At 39.6% G+C, this 21,421-nt stretch overlaps 1 protein-coding gene across 1 annotated transcript; it reads left to right on the forward strand.

The window, feature by feature from the left end:
• The first annotated feature begins 4,462 nt into the window (after positions 1-4,462).
• On the forward strand, positions 4,463-21,210 carry rimkla (ribosomal modification protein rimK-like family member A). Its single transcript, XM_028011552.1, has 5 exons — positions 4,463-5,342; positions 12,527-12,757; positions 14,478-14,564; positions 15,604-15,807; positions 17,870-21,210. The coding sequence occupies exons 1-5, from the start codon at positions 5,180-5,182 to the stop codon at positions 18,388-18,390; spliced, it is 1,206 nt and encodes a 401-aa protein (XP_027867353.1). The 5' UTR covers positions 4,463-5,179; the 3' UTR covers positions 18,391-21,210.
• The last annotated feature ends 211 nt before the right edge of the window (positions 21,211-21,421 follow it).

Consider the following 21,421-nt stretch of genomic DNA (forward strand, 5'->3'; position numbering starts at 1 on the left):
TTGAGAGTCACTGTAAGAAAGCATCTATGCACCACAAATTTGGAACAAACTTCCAGAAAACTGTAAAACAGCTGAAACACTGACTTCTTTTAAATCTCAACTGAAAACCCATCTGTTTAGAATTGTATTTGAAATGTAATCAATTACAAATTTATTGATGGAACTTGACTTAATGATTGATTCTATATTGCATTGTGATTCTGTGTTTGTAATGATGTAAAGCACTTTGAAATGCCTTGCTGCTGAAATGTGCTATACAAATAAAATTTGATTGATTGATTGATTGATTGAAGAAAGAGGAAAAGTGTAGTAGCCTTCTTTCATCCAGCTGACAAAAAGCTATTTCATATTTCTGTGACCATGTTGCCAACGCTTTTGTAAATCCATGCAAGTGATTATATGCAATTCTTTATTTTTTCCTACATTTTCAGCTGCTTATATCATGATGATCAGAATGTATAATATGGGATTTTGTTATATAGTCTCAACCACAACATTTAAGCATAGGTTTGTCATATAAGTCTTTACATACAAAAATGTATGTAATACAAATACATTTTGACATATGAGCAAGATGTCATACATCAAAACATAGTTTCCATTAGACTTTTTATTTATCTAAAACTGAGATTTTCCAATGTCAAAATATGTCAAGCATAGAGAGCAGAGAAAGAGAGAATGTAATTTATCGATCTGCCACTAGAGGTCCCTGTAGGCATGGGAAGTGGACTACATGTGTTCACAAGTAATGAAACTTGTAGTAAATAACTCCGTTAAAATATCTCACATATATTTTCAAATTAAAAGTAGATTAATATATAGATCGCCAACACCACCAAACACTTCTTTGACAAAATATTATAGGCTATTTCCATTTGTTTGTTCATATTATTTTACTTTTCAACCACGTTAACCAATTCTGAGAGCAATCTTGGGACAATAGAGCTGATTTCTGATGTGTACTGGGTATATAGAAACACTTCTTTGTGGGCATTTTTTTACAACGTCATCTAACGTGTCATTTTGTAGCGCGGAGCTGGTTAACAGCTGCACGAACCACGTCAGCATCAAGCGAGCTGACACGATTCCTGAAAGATGAGCTATACTTCCACCAGCTGTTAGCGAACATTTCCTCACAATTGTCTCTGTTCTGAATCTGATAAAACAAGGGGGACGCCTCGTTTTATTTTAAAACCAGAAGTATGCTTGACTGCGGGATGCTAAAAGGAGCATGTCCTGTCACAGCCTCTTCTAACTATTGCTGCTGAGCCTGCAGGCGGACCGGTTCGACCCGGTTTGATCCTGTTTCGTCTACGGCACTGCAACGTGTAGTGTGGAGAATGCAGCAAAGTAGACCGAAACATAGTAGCTATTTCTGTGGGGGGAAAAAGATACAAAAACACCGTAGCTTTTGTATTACAGCAGGCAACCATTAAATAAATACTACTTTTTAATATAAAAACGGAACATATAATTTAAAAAAAATCCACCATAACCTAGCGCAAATATGTACTGCAATAACGTGTTATTTGCAAAATACTACACCTAAATATAACTACTTTAAGATTTTGACATGCATTTATTGTGTAATGCTTTTATGGTCACGATGCTGCATGATGCCAGGAGACTGGGACCATGCATCATCATGAAATCTCGCGATACTGCTGTGAATTCGCAGTGCTGCCCCGACATGGCACAGAAGGTTAATAAGGTCTTTTTCCGTTCATTTAGTTACTGTTCAAATCTAGCTGCCATGCAATGTTCGAAAGCAAGTTTCTGTCTCAAATAAATTAGATTTCGTGTTCATATTTCATGTTTATTCAATAGTTATTTTCACAAAATATACACTATGAGAAGGTCCAACAGAAAAAAATAGTAAAATACTTGACACACATGGATTATGCCATGTGTGTCAAGCTGAAGCAGCACACTGCTGGTACTGATACATTTAACTAAAAAATATATTCCTAATACCAGTTATTTATGACCATTGCAATCTGTCTATTGGGGCATTCCCACTTTCTGTTTTTATTGTAATTGTTTATGAGCAATGTTGTCCTTTTTCTAGTTTTGTCACAAGACTGATGACTTGTACTGTTGATGTTTTCAGCCTATAGTCCCTTTAGAGAAGTGCCCCTAAATAACAAAAATAATTCCTATTGGAAATTAAGTGTAAAGATAAGAGATGTTGCCATAAAATTCCACTTGGTGATTTTGTAAAATTTCTTCGACTGGCAGAAGAACTAGTCCATGCATTTCTATAAGGTTGGGCAACTGCAACGACTCATCTTCAAAAAGCTGCAAAAAAAAAAACAACCCAGCAATAAGCCATCGATTCATCCAAAACGCTTCAGCAAGGGTATTAATGAGAACTAAAAGGAGAAATAATATTTCTTCCATTATAGCATATTTTCACTGGCTCACCTGTCAAATCCAGTATATACAATTTTAAATTCTCCATCTTACATATAAATACCCAAATAATCATGCTTAAATATCTCAATATGGCTCCACAGATTTTCAGTCAAATTAAACTCTGGACTGTGGCCATTCCAAAACATTAATTTTCTGGCCATTCTGTTGTTGATTTTTATATTTAGACTGCTATTAAATAATCAAATCCCTCTTCAGTGTGGGAGGCCTTCCAACCTTTGACATGGAGTTTATCACCAAAGACAAATGTTCAAAACCCCAGAGGAAACATGCAAAAACATGGTCAGCATGAACAGTGGTTCAGATGGTAGCATTGTTGCTTTGCAGCAAGGTCCTGGGTTCAAATCCATGCGACATAGGGTCTTTGAGCATGAAGTTTAAATGTTCTCCCTGTTCATGGGTGGGTTCTCTCAAGGTATTCCAGCTTCCTCCCACAGTCCAAAAAGCATGATGACCGGTAGGTCAATTGAATACTCTAAATTGCCCTTAGGTATGGGTTTGTGCATGGCTGTGTGTCTTTGTGTTGGACTGATGACTTGTACAGGGTTTACGCCACCTTCTGCCCAGTAACCACTGAAGATAGGCAACAGCACTCCTGCAATGCTGCAACACTAAGATAGACAATTGATGGATGATTTTTAAAGTGATATTTTTTATATTTGTCATGGAAGAAATTACTTTAACAAGAGTCTGGATGAGAAGAAATAAGAAATTTATTAAAAACCTTGCAAGGTGAGAACAGAAATACAGAGTCAAAGGAGTCTGTCAAGTCTGCTCTGACCAACAGTGGATCTGGCTTCCTTTTACAAGTTCTGGTCAGAGAAGAGAGACTTGATTGGACCAGATGCGTGAATCCCTGATTGTGATGTACCAGGGATTCTGTGGAGCCCAACACAGATGGTCTTGCCATTTGTCTATTGTTAAGGAAAGGGGATTGTTCTTTCATGCTAAAGAGGGTAGATAAGTTCTACGTTGGGAAGTAACACTTAGATAGTCTCCAGGATCAAGGAGCTCTCCCCTGCTGTTATATGACACTGTAGACGTTTATGTGAGAGCAGCTTGACCAATCTCATGATAAGATTATGTAGAAATACCTAAAGCAGAAGAGGGGTGAGGAGCACATTATAAAATTTTCCATTACAATATTATATCTGCTTAATGAATCGTAAGCCTGCATCCTGGAAGTTAATCAAAATGTGTTTCAGCAAAGAGTTATGCACTTTATGCAACCAGATTATTGCAGCTCTTTTATTTTTTTTATTCCCCCACCCGACAGATTTGCTGAGTAATACAGGATAAATCTCATAAATAAATAATGCACAAAGCCTCAGAAACCTGCCATTTTAATAAGGGTGTATACTTTTTATATCCACCACAATAGAGCTGTTTGTCTTCTAAAGTGCCTCAAAATGACATTTGTTGTGGACTGGGGTAACTTGACAACTGAATATCTTCCGAGTTATACCCTGTGTAGGACACTGGTGTTATTAAAAAGTTAATTCAAATATATGCATGCAGTGTCCTGCTTTTAGAGATCTTGCTCTATCCAATAGCAGTAACCAAGTAGTTCGTCTACACAAAAAGAGGGGAGGGAGGGAGAAGTGGGTCAGTGGCATAATTTCTCCCAGTCGACATATATGTCCCCAGATGGCGTTGGTAAACAATAGCCAAATCAAAATGCAACTTATTTTTTTAAATAAACCACTTTCTGCCTCCTGAAATTAATACGTAACATTAGAAAAGGCGCGAGGTTGTGGTATTTCTGGCATGTAATGACCTTAGTTCATTTCCGGCGCTTTGGGGAGAAGGCCGTGGTTAGCCAAAAGCTCCTCACAGGGCTGGTCTGAACCGGTTCGGAGAATGCGCGGTCTCGTGCGCCCTGCAGACGTCTCGAGCAGTGTTTCTCGCTGCATTCCGCGCGCCACCACTAGTCTCGAGCCCTTCTGTTCTCCCCCACTCGTTACGTTTTCTCTTCCCTCATTGGCTCAAGTGATCGAGGCTCGCCCACCTTTTCCGGCTGCTGCGTGGACACCGAGACTCTCCACGAGTTGTGATTGGCCGCCCACCGTCCGAGCCTTTGTTTTGGGGCAGGGCACGAGACGACGCGGAGGAGTGGAGTTGTAAACTAAAGCGCGTGCACTTTTCAGCACCAACACCGCGTGGATAGCAGCCAAACGGACCAGAAAGATAGTTGTTGCATCAGTTAGCTTGTTTCAGTTTCGCTGATTTTGATAGTCGCTGTTACGTTGAAAGAGAAACTTTTTTTTTTTTCTTCTGTAGCGGTTTCGACTCCTCCGCCGGGAACCCGAAGCGGCGAGGCTCTAGCTTTGTTTGCCTCGGTGGCAGGAAAGCTGCGTCTCGGTTGAAAAGGGAGGCGAAAACACCCTCGTTTTCTTTCGTCTCTTGTCTCGAACTACTTTCTTTCTCTTTTCTCTCTCGCTCTCTTGGAGTTCGACGATCCAATCCACGACCAGACTAAATGGCCGGAAGCAACGGAAAACAAAGGTGATATACTGAACAGTTTTCACCCGAGCCGGTTCGGTCCAGACAGCGGTTGAGCAAGTGGTCTTGTTTTTAAGCCACATTTTCAGCCAGCTCTCGCCGCTCGCCTCCATTGTGAGAGCATCTCTGCCGCCCGGATCCCGCGCTCCCACCACACACCTGCCTGCCAACCCCCCACCACCACCTCTCTCCACTCCACGGCGTATTTTTCAGCTGTTTCGCTAGCAAATCCACACTACAAACAATGTGCTCTCGGGTTTGGTTCGTGACCGACCGGCGTATCAGCCAGGAGTACCCTCAGGTCCAGATCCATCGGGCTCTGAAGGAGCGCTGCGCCGACGAGGATGTTGAATTCCGCTACCTTCTCATGGATCAGATCGTGCTGACGATCAGCCAAGGGCAGCTAGGCAAGTATCACCGAGCTAACTCATGTTTTAAGTGGATTATGCGTTTTGATACGGATTGCTACGTGTTTACGTTTTTTCTTGCTTTGCTTAAAGGCGGGTAGTTATTGTTTTGCGACCAGGCCGGTGCCAAGCATGGCTTGCCCGGTCTGCTCTTCTAGAGAGGAAGAGGAGCAGCACAGCAGTGACCGCCTAACCCACTTTCAAGCTAGACTGCCTGCTGATTGACGGAAGAGATGACGCTTGATTTAATTCTGCTGAATGTGCTGCATTTCCCGCTCATATAAGCTAATCAGCTGGATATGCTTAAACATATATTTGATACTTACAAGGTAATCCATGCGTTGGAAACGTACCTTTGGTTATTTTTTTATTTTATTTTTTTACGTCACTCTGTTTTTTTGGATTTTACATTTGCTGCAATGTATAGCGTTCTTAATTCAAGCAATTATTTCAGATGTATAATCAGGCAATGCACCCTGCCTCAATGCAGCTATAGCATCACCATATGTTGATATTTTCAGGGCTTTTGCTTATAATTTACTTCAGTTAGTATGCACAGCTAAAGTTAATCAACAACAAATGTCATATCAAGGACTTTTCGAGATAAACGGCTCCAGTTCATTGAATTGAAATGTAGCCAGTCCAGTACAATCGGGTCACATGGACAGATTCAAATTTAGTACAGTCTATTTTGGTCCTAGTTAAAATGTATCAAACTGAAACAGTTTTGAAAGTGCTTTGGTAGAAGAACAGTCAGAACTATATTTTGACTGTCAATTGTTGTTGATTGCTGACTGGTATGTCTGTACTGCCAATGTGGATTCTGTATCTGGGATCAAAACATTTCATATGGAGCAGAAGGCCTTGGTAAACTGATAGTAACAAGGAGCAACTCTAAAATAAACAGATTCACATGGAATTTGTGAGTATGGTGTGAAGTGGGGCTGGGTCACTGGATGAGAGGTGTGAGGGTCTAAATTAGCACATAAATGCTGCAGTTTGAAATTAGCAAAGGGTGAATAGATGGGAGAAAATGCAGGATGGGTTGGGATGGGTCTCACACATAGTCCTGCCGAACGAGCTTGTTGCATTTGTCAGCCATGTTGACGATGTACGCATGCAATTACCAGGCATCTTTAAAAGTGGAAAGAGAGTCAGCCACAAAGCAATCTGACCCAACAACTAGGCTAATCTGTGAATAAATAGGAATGTTTAAATATCCTAAATACCCATTGAGAGATCACATGAGTTAATTCACCTTTTCTAGGTGGATCACTGTCTAGATATGTGGCTTAGTGGGATACTCACGAACAGGGTTCTTAGTTTGGCTGGTAATCCATACTGGCTTAAGTGTCTGTACAAATGTCTCTTGAGCCTTGGCTTGACATCACAGATTAAGAACGAGTGGACAGATTGTCTGTGACGAAGGCGTCCTACATGGGAAGTCACAAAATGCATGTGTTATATGATCAACTATAGATCGTATAGATCAACTATTTAAACTTAGATCGGAAAAAAAGGACTTTTTGGATTCTACGACACGGCATGAAAATACACGTGGATTGGGATGCAAAACCAGAGCAAAGAGCAGAATTAACAAAGATTTATTAGTGTTATAAATTAGACAGGACCAGCTTACGATCCAAGTCTGGCCCAGTTTAATGGTTTCAGTGTGTCTGTAGATGGAGGCATCTCTAATAGCGGAAACACTAGTTGTTTTTGATGACAAATAACCTCCGCTGGCATAAAACAGCTGAACCCAGCAGCCCAGTCTGCGAGCAGCATTTCACATCCCATGATTGGATATATTAAAGCCCTGACATGAATGGTTTTCATAAGCCTCTGTGTTCCTGGTGCGTGGCAGTGGGCGTAGCATTACCCACTGATGATAAATGCAGCATGTCTGTGCCAGTGAACATGGAAGATAGAGATATTGTGAACTTTGTTCACCACCGGCAGCTATGTGAGCATCAGGAGTGTTATGAAAATAATGCTTTATTTTTCAGGAAGTAGTGTCTCAACTTGTAACAACTATGATAAGGTTAACACCGAGTATTTGTTGCTTGAATTATTAGTGGTATTTGTTTTATTTTTTTACATCTTCAGTCTATTCAAACAGATGCTATGTTTAAGTTACTTTGTGTTGTCTCATTGCAGAGCTGTGATCTGACCTATTTTATTAACCAAGCTGCAAATGTAGTCCAGTTTGCTAAAGATAACATTGAGCCCAGAAAGGATCCATTTGCATTTTATTGGTTTTCGCAAATAAGTTCTTATCTTGTTGTTTTTCTTATCTAGATATAAAATAAATTTTCTCGGAAACCACATATTTCCATATTTAGGCTTAAACTAAACTAAGCTAAATATATATGCTTCTCAGTTGTTGTACAGTATTTAATTGTTTATGATGACATCATAAAGGCAGCGTAGACTGCCAAATCACCGTTAACTGAAAGTCTCATCGCTGAAAAGGATCACACTATTTACTCTCTGATCATATGATCCAAGTTAGACCAAGCATTTAGATAAGGAATTTGTATGGTTGCAAGTAGACAATAGAGCAATGTTTACTTAATGATTACTAGACTTAAAGCCTTTGAACTTTATATTTTCTAATACAAAAATAATTGCTTAAGCTGGAATGCGAGTAATTTGTGATGTTTCTGTACAACCAGCCACGTTGCAATGTAATAAAGCTTACATTATAGGTCAATATTTACAATACTCTTTTTTAATACTAAGTTCTTCTGTTCGTTAGTCTGCTAACACATGTCCATACTTACTATATAGTTTACTCAATCTCCATCTAAGTTGTATTGATTATTAATACAATACAATATTAATAGTGAGAAACGAAATGAATTTCCGTTATCTTAAACAACATAGAGCTGCAAAGGCATAAGTCAGTACAAAGTATCACAGCATTAATAAAAATATATATATATATAGAACAAAAACTGTTTACTGATCTAAACTGCTTTATTTGAAGCAAAAAAAGATGGAATTATTCTTACCACTTTTAAAAATTTTAAACATCTTGACTAATATAGCTATAATGTTATTGATAACATTTAAATAATATCTCAATTATGCACAAACTTAAAAAAAAAACCTATAGGATGAAAGAAAACTATAGGATAGATACTTGCTAAGTGTAGAAATGATTTTCAAATAAACAGGGCTATTCAGGATATTTTATCTCATTCTGTTTTTTATAGCGCAATGCCAGTGTAACAAGCTGATATCAGCAGGTTAGTAAGTCAGGTCTGCAGGAGCAATCGGCTCCTCCTTGAAACTGGTAGATTTCATGTTGCCATATGTTTTTAATAATAGTGGGTACTGCTCTTTGTCTTCTTGTAAATGATAGAAATGCACTCATCAATAAACAGCTGAGAAGTTCAGTAAAAATGTACCAGAGTTTACCTTCAGGGTAGTTTTTATTAGCAAGCCCTATGCCTGATGTAAAACAGCATCTATAGGATATAACTTTGAGAAACAATATCATGATAATTAAACATTATAAATGACAAAGATTAAATGACGACTAAACACAAGCAAAAATATGTGCATGATGAAGTTGTCATGAAAAATATCCAACGATAAAAAAACTTTTATCTTTTTGTTTGGAGGAAAAATGTCCGTTACCTGACACATTCAGAATGTCACTTATGTGAAGCTTTAAACGAATATTTAATCCCACTCTTTCTGAGTGGGATTATGCATTCTCCTCTGGCAGCTCCTCTAAACAGTTTAGTTAGTGCAACACTTACTCTGGCATTTCACCAAAAGTGCTCGAAGGCATAAGGTAGCAACTTTTCAGCAGGCCTTTTTTGACATTGAGCTGCTTGCTGTTACTTGACGCCGGTGGTCAGTCAATGCTTTGTAAAAGTATAAAACATGTCCTAAACTGTCATTTATTAAAGCAATCAGTTATAGTAGGTTTACTAAATCAAAATATCACAATTTGAAAGTGTTAGAATCTCCTTAGCATAGCATAGCATCTAGTAATTAATATTCTTCCCGGCTCCTTCGGTTTTGTGTAACTCATTACTCATTTTTAGTCACATTTCGTAGTCATCTACTATGTCTTCAGTGCCTTAATTTAAATTATGTAAATATTAAAACAATCCATGGATTTCTTTCATTTAATCTGGTCTCATGTTTGCTGCTGGTATGAAGATTTAAACACATGTAGCAGCTAAAAGAGGCAGCTGTTTAGTTTGCTATCAAACCAAAGAAAAAGGGTTTAGTAAGCTTAAGTGAGACTGAATTACAGTGTTTTCAGAATGGACAGACACACTAGTACAGCGTTTGTCAGTCTGCTTTGTGACGTTACAGTGGCATGTATAGAATGCCTGCTATTCTTTAAAGCTTTGTTGGTCAGGATGGAAATGGGACGAATCTACACAGTCCGTTGAATAAAGTGGAAACAGTTTGATCGGCGGAACCAACAATAAAACACAGCCCTCTCAGTTTTTAGTATAAACCGACTGTATTTCCTAGAACACTACTGTATTCTTGAATCATTATCCAGATAAATTGCTAAGTTTTTTTTTATGACGGTCACATGACAGACAGCAAAAAGCACACAAACACTCGCACCGATGAATAGGGCTGATTCATCCGGCTTGCTCATTGGTCTCTGTTTGGTCCCCCTGGAGACGGAGACGAGAGCTGTGAATACTGTCTGTCAAAAACCATGAGAGCACATCCCCTGACACTTCCCACTGTAACAGCACTCATGGTGCCTGCAAAAACCACCAGTGTTTGTGAGAGTGCTGAATGGAGAGAGGCAATGAATCCTCCCGCTTCTTTGCCGAGATCGTCAAGAGGAAGGGGACGAGGAAGAGGAAAAACAGGAGGGGCATGGATCTTTTCATGGCTTCATCATGCTCTTCTATTTTAATGCGACACATTCCCTCCTAACACTGCCCTCCTGTTTTCTTCAAGACATTCTTGATTGGTGTTCATTTCATCTTTAATCATTTCCTCTTTTTACCTGTTTACATAAATCAATACGTAGAAAAATAAATCCACACACAAATTCATCTGCTAACATGTCAGTAACTGTCTGGGCCGCAGTCACTGAGTTTCTTTGACCTCTAATGATCTCCGCATGCTTTGTCTCGTCTCTCTGAAAAGCCTGCAGCTTGGAAGAGGGCTAAAACTCGCATCATAGTGAATGCATTGTGCAAATGTGTCTTCTTCTCCTGTTGTCTGGACTCGGAGAACTTGCAAATACACACATCTTCTTTCCAATTGTCCAAACGAGTTGTTGTGATCACAGGCTGAAAAATCTTCCTGCATGCCAACTAAAAAAATACAATAATTTTCCAATGAAATGCTGCCAAACTGTGGTCCATGGCCGATGAATATGCCATCTGTGCTGCAAATATCAAAGCGATCCACTCATGTGATTCTGTTGTGAAGCTTCAGAAGGGTGTTAGCGCTAGTCGTTTCTAGAAGGAAGCTTACAGGTGCTTTTTGAGCCAAATCTGTGTAGTTTCTGTTTCGCCGGCAATATACTTCACAAGATTGTGTACTCCCCCCTTGTTTTCGTTCTGCCCTGAATTGAAACGGTTGATCAGTGACCAATTCAGACGTGCTCAGATAGCCTTTTGTTCCTCAGCTCAAATTTGCATGAGAAAAAGTGGTGTCAGGCTGAGGCATTGGAAGCCAAGGTCGATTTGACTTTCAATAGAGCAGAGCTAAACATTTTAGATCCTGGTCACCATTTTCATTAAGACAGTATTTGACTGTTAAACTACGGGGTGTCGTTTGTGAAATTACACAGACAAAAATTAACAGCAATAATTTGTGTTATTTAGCTGGTCACAAGAGAAAAACAATGGGAATTGATATTTTCACCATGTTAATCATTCGTTTATAAATGTCGCAGTTTCAAACTAAATATTTAATGAGCGATCTAAATATTTATTTAGCTTCAATTTAAATACTTATCTCAAAGATATTATTTAGCAGACTAAGCATTTAGTTAGCCAACTAAATATTTGCTTGCTAACTATTTACCTTGCTAACCAAATTTGGTTAGCAACCAGTTTGGAGGTAATTATTTAGCTTGTAAGCTAACTATTTGGCTCTCTAAATAAATATTTAGCTTGAAAGTAAATATTTAGCTTGTTAACCTAAATATGTAGCTTGCTAACAACATTTTTAGTCCGGAGCTAAATATTTAACTTTCTAAATATTTAGCTTCAAACTGTGACATTAATAAATAAATGAATGACATGGTGAAAATATAATTTTTTAAACTTATTTTAAAAATAAAATAATTTATTTTGATAAGCTAAATAACCAAAATTATTGCTGTTGAGTGTTTCACTATGTAAGTTTACAAATGGCACCGCATATTAAACAAGGAATGGAAGACTGGACTTGATTATAGCCCAATATATCATGGATATTTTATTTGAGTGCATATTTTAAAATCAAGACATGCAATCCTGGCATTTCAGCGGTTCAGAGGTACACTGAATCCACAGAATAGTGAATCCATTATATCACTAAATATGTTTAGTTATTGGTCTATGAGCTGCATATTGCAGTACTTCTGAGAGCCAAGGCAGGAGGGACTTTCAGGACATGCATCATCAGGTTGTGCAGTCTTCGCTGCAGTCCCTGCATGTCTCTGCTTGGTGCACTGTTCTGACCGACTCACTCCTTCTACTCATATGAAAACTGAGTCTGAATGCGTTTTTCCAAAGGTGGAGTCAGCTTTTCTTTTGCGCCAGACATCCAAGCCCTTGAACATTTTTTCCAGACTTCATATGTGACCAGGAAAATAAACGTGTAAATACAGCTGCATGGCCTTTTGACGTCTAAACACAGAAAACAAGTCATGCATTTTGCTCGCACCTGTAGTTTCTAGATAACAGAGGGTCAAACAGCAACAAACACCGAAGATGTTGAGCAGATTGTGCAGTTTGATGTTTTCTGCTTCGTGTGTTTTCCAACTGGAGATGTGCTCTCTTGTGATAAAATAGGAAAAGCACAAAAACTTAAGAGTTCTTGCATATTTATTGGCTTGAGTGAAACAACTTTTTTATTTAAACCTTTGAACAATCAGCCAACCACTGTAAACATCAATATTTACCCGATTCTTGATTAATATTAGTCTATTTTTACCCGTTATTCATCAACCCTTCCTCCTGATCCTCCTCTAGGTCTGCGGGTGGAGCAGGAATTGGTGACATCTTATCCTCAGGTGGTGTTAGTGCGAGTCCCCACGCCCTGGGTGCAGTCGGACAGTGACATTACCGTGCTGCGCCACCTGGAGAAGATGGGCTGCCGGCTGATCAACCGGCCCCAGGCCATACTCAACTGTGTCAACAAATTCTGGACATTTCAGGAACTGGCTGGCCATGGGGTCCCTCTTCCTGACACCTACTCTTACGGTAAAAATGTTTTTTAGACCTTCTTTTTTGACAACAACAAGCAAAGCAAGTTGTAAAAAGCACTTTTACAACTTCCCAGTATGAGAACAAACATTATGGTGACCATGTTCGAAACCTGAAATCCATTAAAGAAACAAATTGTGCAAGAGTTGTGGAAAAAGTATGAAATGTTTCTTTAGATAAAACCTGGCGCCATCATCAGGTTTTCTTGTAAGAAGTTGTAAAAATTCAGCAAACATGATATGAAGCTTCTCCTTCAGCTTCATTATGAAACCTTGTATTTTCATTGTACAATGCTTTGAGAAAGTAATCACACCTCTTAAATTTTGTCACAGTATTAAATGACCAACATAAGCTTTATTGTATGTTATTGGGCTTTAATCTAATAGACTATAGATACAGAGTGCTAATTAAGGAAAAAAAAACAACACTGTAGAGTTTGTTAAATGCACTGTGAAACATGGCAGAAGCAGCATCATGCTGCAGGAAACTTTGCTTCGGGAGGCTCAGGGAAGCTGGTCAGAGTTGGTTGGTAGAAGAATTGAGCTAAGTACTGTGAACGTTTAGAAGAAAATATGCAGAGAACCAACAGAACAGAACAACAACCCTATTTATAATAATTAATATTAATGCAATTTTTTTTCTTCAGATTTTTAATTTTGAAAAATTGAGAAAACCATGTATGAACCGTTGTGGAAGGCACTTTATAAGCCTGCATAGGTATTTCCTGCTTAAACAGGAAATACCTAGGCCACAAACCTAACAAAGTTTTGATAAATGAAAAGAAGACGAGGAGTACAGCAGAGCCTCTCGTGTTTATTTATTGTGCTTTGTGGATTTTTCTAACAGTGCACATTTCTTTGTGTTTAAAAAAAAAACTGCTTTACTGTGGTTTTCATGAGAGCAGAAAAGGAAGGATAGAGACAGTGGGGGAAAAAAAGAATGAGCGGGGGCTGTTTGGCCTACATTCCATGTGTTTCTGAGCACAGAAGGGCAAGCGATGCATGCAGAGCAGCTGGAGAGCTTATGTAACCAGCACCCCCACCAGCACCTCCCCATGCCCTTTCATTTTCCAAAATAAAACATGCAATTGCTTTGCTGCCTCTACCAGTGACTACCATAGCAGCTCACTGGTTGATTTGTTATCTGCTATCTCCCTCAACTCTTTCAGGCACTTTTTTTTGTTCTAGTCTGAGTGAAAACACATGTGATTTAGCACACCAGGAAGGAGCAAAGTCACAGGGTTGTTTGCATCTGCTGCTTTGACTGCATGCCAGGTAAGTGCAGGCAAGAAAATGAAGACTTTGAGACCGCATCAGGGGTGGAAAATGAGAAAACCTTCATTTATGTAACCTGTTTTTATTGCACTCCCTCCCCAATTCAAAACAGGAAGCTGAAGCATATCGCAAAACAAGCCGCCATTATAAATCACTGTCAGATATGCTTGGCTGCCTTACATGACATGTATCGGTCAGTGACTCTGCTCTTCTGTTCTACAAACCCAGGCAACAGATCCAAGCTCAGGCAGCACTCCTACAGCATCGCTGTTTTGAGTAACTCTTGTTTCCATGGCAACATGCTTCTTTTCCCCCCCCCTGCTCGTCCTGCCAGATTGGCTGTGATGTGTGAACCATGTCACAGGAGGAAGAGCAGCTCCTAATGTGCTTTAATGTGTGGTTGTGGATGTTTCTGTGTGCGTGTTTGGATGGGCATTTCTCAGGGGGCCACGACAACTTCCGTAAGATGATCGATGAGGCAGAGCCGCTGGGATACCCGGTGGTGGTGAAGAACGCACGTGGCCACAGAGGTAAGGCGATACGCCCATTACTTTCCTGTCATTCACCCAGGTCACCACAATGCACTTTAAAATGTCCACATGAAAGGGGTTTTAGCCCACCCTGACATGAAATTCATTGACAGAGTGTTAAATGATTACCACTCCGCTGCTGCCGCAAACACAAAACCCATTCTTGTAAAGACGGGTTAATAATTTGTGTTTCTAGTTAACAAATGAGCGCTAAGTTTCATCATTTTTCCTGAGTTCATAAGGGGCTTGAGCCATTAATATACCGCCTCTACGACAAAGCCCTCATTCTTAATGAAGAGCCATTAGCTGATTCCTATTTATAGCTATTGCTTTGTTAGAGGCTTGATGAAGAAATGACCGTGGTATTTGGTAGCCGAGGTTTCCATCACGTAGGGTTGTCCTGGACAGCTGACACTGCTGAGCCACAACTGTGACATGTTTTATGGTTTGTTGTTGTCTCCTTATTAGCTGACCATTGCACTGGTTGAAACCCAGCTTCCTTCAGATACTAAGGCCTGTAAACACATGTCTAGTTTGGGTATTATTTGTTAGCATTAGACAGATTCAAAATGTCCTAACCAAAATGTGATCTCATTTTGAGGGCGTTAATTCAAAACTTATAATAATTGTCACAACACCAATACCTCTGACTTGCATCGAGGCTTTTTCCCAATATATTCTGATAATAATACTGAGTAATTACAATTTTTGGATACATGATCCCACAGCTATAAAGTGATCATCGTTGGAACAGCTCAGCGGTCCAGTAAAGAGGCAGAGCTAATTAAAACGGGCATCTTCTATGCTCTGTGAGAAAAGGCTGTGAGAGTACTGTCAGCACTTTGAGAAATGGGAGTTGCTCACCAGAGAGCAGTTGCTTGTAAGCAAAATAGCTGCTCAGCCTGAACTCGCACTTCATAATGAACCACTCCTGCAAATATATGAATATTTATTTAACAAGTCTGTGTGTGACGTTAGCCTGAAGAGTTGCTCATTTTTCCTTTCTTCTCCTCATTTAGTGTCTCCTTCCTTCTCTTAGGCAAGGCTGTGTTCCTGGCGCGCGACAAACACCACCTGACGGATCTGTGTCACTTGATCCGCCATGATACCCCCTACCTGTTTCAGGAGTATGTGAAGGAGTCTCACGGCCGTGACGTGCGGGTGGTGCTGGTGGGCGGCCGTGTTGTTGGCTCCATGCTACGCTGCTCCACCGACGGACGCATGCAGAGCAACTGCTCCCTGGGTAGGGAAACAGCTGAGAGGCACCAATCACACACGTTTAATTACCCTGCATGCCTCACTACCTCATCCTTACAGTTGGCCGCTCTGCTTCGTTTCAACTGTTCTTTAATTTGCCAGACTTCTGTGTTTTTATTGTGGTGGCTTTTATAGCATACACTTTCAGAGAGAAGCTGAAATACACTCGAAAGTAATTTTTGTGCCTTTTTGGGAGGCATTTCTTATAATGTCATTACCGTAATTGTCTCTTTTTAAACATTTTTCTTTAATCCACACTGAATCAAAACTATACACACACATTCAAATATTCAAGTGTCCCTTAGCAAGTTTCAGATAAACCACACACTTCTGTAGATATTCTGTTGGACATTTATTTGTTGCAATTATTTATTTTATTTATTTCATTATTTTGCATGTATTTGATTGTTTATAGTACCTCTACCATAAAGTGTTGTTTACTTTCAAAGGACTCTAAACTATTGTGCAACATTATAGCATTTGTACTTTTATAGGTATGTAGAAATGTAACTACTCTTATTTATGCTGTTTTATTATGTCTTTTATTTACTGGCATTTGTGTTTGTGCTGATGTAAAGCCTCACTTTCCCCCATTGGGACCAGTAAGGGAAGATTTTTCCTGCCACAGAACTGGCTTGTAAATATAGTCCCTGGTTTTCCAAAGGGGTTCCAGAAGCTTTTGTGGTAAATTCTAGTCTACCGTATTCACTCACAAAACTAGTTTTTAATGTGTGTTTGGAATAAGTGTTTTTTTAGAACACCTGATTCTGTCCAAGTATTATCCGGCGCCCTCAAATGAAAAGACATTGGTTTGAAACTCCAGGCTCCATCTTAAGTCTCAATCTTAACGCTCAAAAGACGTCTACAGCTGCCCACATGCATTAGTCAAATATCTCCTCAAGAAAATTGTAATGGCCAACTGAAACAAAACTGTTACTTTCACAATGACTGATGTGTGCTCCGAGTAGTCAATGAGTAGTTTTCAAACCTGAAAACAATGTACCAGATCTCAGGTACTTTGTTTTTTTTATGTGTTGACTGTCTGTTTTAATATGATAATCCTAGTGTTTTGCTAAAAGTGAATGTAAAAATGGAGGTTTAAATTATTGAACGTCTCCTCAATTCAACATCCAAGTGGTTGAGACCTGAACGGCCTTCAAGGTCAGAACAGAACCAAAACTCCAAAGTTTGATTTTAGAACAGAAAAAACAGCCTAATATTTTTTATTCTGAAATGGCTCTGGCCTGAACCCAGCTGACATTTTGTGGATTATACTTAAAAGTGATATCAGTGCCAGAGACTCAATTCATTTTAGGAGAATCAATGACCAATGAAAAACAGCCAACCAGAATTAAGTCAAAACCTTGCTCATGGCTACAAACCCTACAAAAGGCATTTATCAAAAAAATTGTCTGTGTGTTTATCTGTGCACCCAATCGTAACTGTAAAGAGCCAAGGAAACAGATGGTTAGAGTGCATTTACTAAATGTTCATAATATAATAGTAAAACCAGACGAGTGTAGTCAAGCTTCTCACCAGCACTGTCATTAGGTAAATAATTTATGTCCTGATTTCATGTGTGAATAGCTTCCTCCTACTCTAAGCTTTAACTCCACTTCTGCTGTCATCAGTGAATGGGAGACAACATTTCAGACTGTATCCCTCCAAATGTGTGGTAGTGCAGAATCACCACTTGTGTTTAATTCACCCTGAGAACTTAAGGTGACACAGCACTCAAGTTGATAAGGCTGATTTCCAATGTCAGCGCATGAGTCCTGCTAGCCTGCATGAAGACGTGATGCCCTGTGACATAATTAGGTCATCAGTTGGCAGATTATTTATGTAGCAGAACAAGGTTTTTGAAAAAATATGCGAGATGTGAAGAAAGGAGATCAGTTTTTCAGTTATATCTTTCATTTAAAGATTTCATATTTTTTTATGCATCATCACACATGGTTTACTACTACATCGATGACAATCAGTCCAGTCGCAGAGTTAATTTTTTTGTTTGGTGTATTCACTGACCTGGCGTGTCTCTGACCGTTTAGGTGGTGTGGGGATGATGTGCCCCCTGAGCGAGCAGGGCAAGCAGCTGGCCATCGAGGTGTCAAACATCCTGGGCATGGACGTGTGCGGCGTCGACCTCCTCCAGCTCAACGACGGCTCGTTTGTGGTCTGCGAGGCCAACGCCAACGTGGGCTTCATCGCCTTCGACCAGGCCTGCGGGATCGACGTGGCGGGGATTATCGCTGACTTTGCCCTCTCCACGCTTCCTAGCCGCCTGACTCGGAAGATGTCCCTGCTGTCCGTCGTGTCCAGCACCAGCGAGACTAGCAGCGAGCCCGAGGTGTGTATGGTGAACGCGGGCGGAGGCTCCCTGCCGGAGGCCGTCTGCAACATGAGCGTGGGCTCGTCTTCCAGCGAAAGCGACCCCGAGCTGGCCGAGCCCTCGCAGTCGTCGCCTCGCCGCTCGCCAGCCTCCGCCCTGTCCGATCTCCCCAACCTCCCCGACGCAGCGTACAACTTCAACAACCTCCTGGCCAATGAGATCAAGCTATTGACTGAGTGAGAATCGAACAAATTCGCATACACCCCACAGTCACACACGTACAGTACATACACTTATACAAACATTCATTTAAAATAAAGAAGAAAAAAACAACACACATATCACTCTCAAATAGATGTTCATAACATAAAAACAGCTGAGAGAAACCGATCACACATTCTGACACAGCAGAGACAAACATCTAAACTGGAGCCATCTCCTTTTGAGCAAAAAGATCTATGGCTGCTCCCCTGACTCTCCTTTCTTTGCATTTTTTCAAATCCCACAGAGGCATGTAAAATAAGTGTATGGTGTCAACTTATCACAAAGGCATACAGCATATGAGATGCCAAAACCGGCCTCTTCTGGTGTATATTTGTTTTTATGTTGAGATGGGTGAAGAATTTTATTAAATGCCATGTTTTTAACCCTCTTCAAAATGCAAAAAAAAAAAAAAATGCAAATAAAGGTTGTAATGGTGTGGCAAGGTTTGGTCGATGGCGGGCAAAATGAAGTATTTTTAGGTTGAATGTACCCTCACGCTAGGCATATCGTTCCTATTTAGCAGTGAAGCGCTCCTGAAAATGACAGATAACAAGACGGAGACCAAACTGCAGGTGTGCAAACTTTTATGTCAGAAAGTACTCATCCTGTTCTGCTAAAACTCATACATCGAGATGATTTCACAGCATTTTTCAGTTTACATTTTAGATTATTTGTTGTATTACCAGCAGCAGCTATCTGCTTTTTTAAAATAATAATAATAATACAAAAAAACCCACGAAATGCCTAGCACTTTATTAAAACAGCTTTGTCTTTTTCTTTCTTAGATGACATTTTTAGGAAGGATGAAAGCATATTTAAATCGTGTCATCACCTGAAAGCAAAATATACCTCAGAGCAGAGATGTCTCACTGCCGTAGGACATCATAGACACATACAGTACATATCAGCTTAGGCCCTAACACCGTACAGACCTGGTGTTCCTTCCTTTCATGTCTAGGACCTAAAATATAACTGTGTGTTAAGTTTATGTTATGTTAGATTTTTTTTTTTTTTTTGTAAATATTAGTGATACCGAAATTTAACTACATGGCTTATTAGTATGCAGCTGATGAAACTGGAACAGCCGGACAGAGAAAAAAACGTTGCTAGTTTTTATTTATTTAATTTTTTATTTTATAAGTTACTGTGGACAAACTACATTGTACAGACCTGTGGCTTTAAAAGGCTCCAAAGCTGCAATTTGGTGCTAACAGCCGTGGATCCAGTTAGTTCACAGTCATGTTAACTCTAGATTTGTATTGTTTTCAAAAATCCTCTGTAAGTTGTTGAAGAAAATCAACCCACCTTGTAAAGAAAAAGGGAAAAAAATTAAATATATTTTTAAAATAGCCCCCCGTCCCCCTTGTAGAGTAAAGAAAAATCCAGGGATTTCAGTAACCAAAACTTTATAATTTGCAGCTTTTGTTCCTTTGGCTTTACCTTCTGTGTACCTTATAGGAGAGGAATAAGGTAGGAAACAGTATTGTCCATTACTTGGGAATGTTATCAGGCCAACTTTGATCAAAAGCACAAATAAAAATCCCGAATCGTCCACATAGTCGACTTTTTAGGCTTGCAACCCTTTCTGTTGAACACAACTCAGGGAAGCAGCCTGGATCTCAGTCCTGACCCTTCCACAAAGGTATGGAATATCCATCCAAGCTTAAAACATGTCATAAACATAACACATACTTACACGTAGACCAAAACAACAAGAAAAAAAATAAAACAACAACAATGAAAAAAGGTTGAAAACTACAGTATGACGTGGTGTATACCATGGTTAACATTCACTTTTTTCCTTGCTTGTTTCATAATTGTTCCATGTTTTCTTCCTAATTTATGGGATTTTTGAAGAAAAAAAGTGGTTTGTGTGCACTAATATTGTCTCAATAAAGTGAAACCTCTGTGAAGCTTGTTTTTTTTCCCCCCATTTTCCTTTGTCGTGGGCCAAACTTTCCTGTCTGGGGTCAAACATCGTCCTGGTGGCGGGTTCGGCATGGTAACCGGGAGTTCGGGGGGGAGGGGTGGAGAAAGGGCAGCTTTTATTTTGATCTCTTGTGTCAGGTGATCGCAGTGGCTCCACACCGTTTACAACACTACTGTGATGTTGTTTGGTATCTATATGATGAAAACGATCAAAAGCTGTGAAATCTGTTCATGTCTACATTGGTAACACGCGAGGACAGTGAGCGTGGCCGACAACATCCTGAACACTTCGCTGGGTGAACTGTAACATTCCCTGTCTTGTCTTTGACTCTGCATTAAAGCTTGTATTTGTACATCTTGTACATCAGTGAAGATCCCAGGCATAAATAGCCATCGACAGGAAAGAAACACTTGTTCGTCTCACGCAGATCCTGTTGTGCGATAATTAATTTAAATCATGACAGAACACATCTCGTCAACGTTACCCTGGTAGCTCCGATGGTGCAGTCAGAATGTCTTAACTCTGATTTTCAGGGTGAAAGCTGAATCATAAGCTGTTTTCAGTTATGCCTGGTCTTTATTGGTCAGCTGCCATGATGAAGAGGATAGCTACTGAAGAAATACAGTAAATAAGACAAATGTCAGAAGTAAATTCTGTGGACGGTCTGGAACGAGCTTGTATGACTGGGTGGGAAGCTGTGAACTACTGTTTAAAAAGGTTACTATTACATTTCCAATTCTATCCTTAATAACTATTTGCTCGTGAAACTAAAAAGGGAAATTAGAATTATTCAAGTTTTTGTTTGAACAAAAATGTAAATGCCAAAAACAGTAACCTTTTTTTTTGTAGGTCAGTACAGTTAACACTAATAGAGTACATAGCAAAGAATGTTTTGACAAAGAATCGTATCTAAACATTTTAAAGGAAGTTTTAGTTGCTGAAAGATTTCCAGCATACTTTTATTTGAAAGATCTAAACTACATTTGAGCTTACGTGACTCACTGCAGCTCTCTGCTCATGAGACATAAACTATTTACTAGGGAGTTCAAGATTGCTAAGATGGAAAATATGACCGCG

This window comes from Xiphophorus couchianus, chromosome 1, assembly GCF_001444195.1.
Source record: "Xiphophorus couchianus chromosome 1, X_couchianus-1.0, whole genome shotgun sequence".
In the NCBI taxonomy this organism is placed as follows: Eukaryota; Metazoa; Chordata; class Actinopteri; order Cyprinodontiformes; family Poeciliidae; genus Xiphophorus; species Xiphophorus couchianus.

Excerpts from the sequence above, each read along its gene's own strand:
- rimkla (XM_028011552.1), top strand. The coding sequence starts at position 5,180 with ATGTGCTCTCGGGTTTGGTTCGTGACCGACCGGCGTATCAGCCAGGAG. Across the intron at positions 12,758-14,477 it reads TCCTGACACCTACTCTTACG|GGGGCCACGACAACTTCCGT; the intron begins GTAAAAATGTTT and ends GGCATTTCTCAG. Across the intron at positions 15,808-17,869 it reads GCAGAGCAACTGCTCCCTGG|GTGGTGTGGGGATGATGTGC; the intron begins GTAGGGAAACAG and ends CTGACCGTTTAG.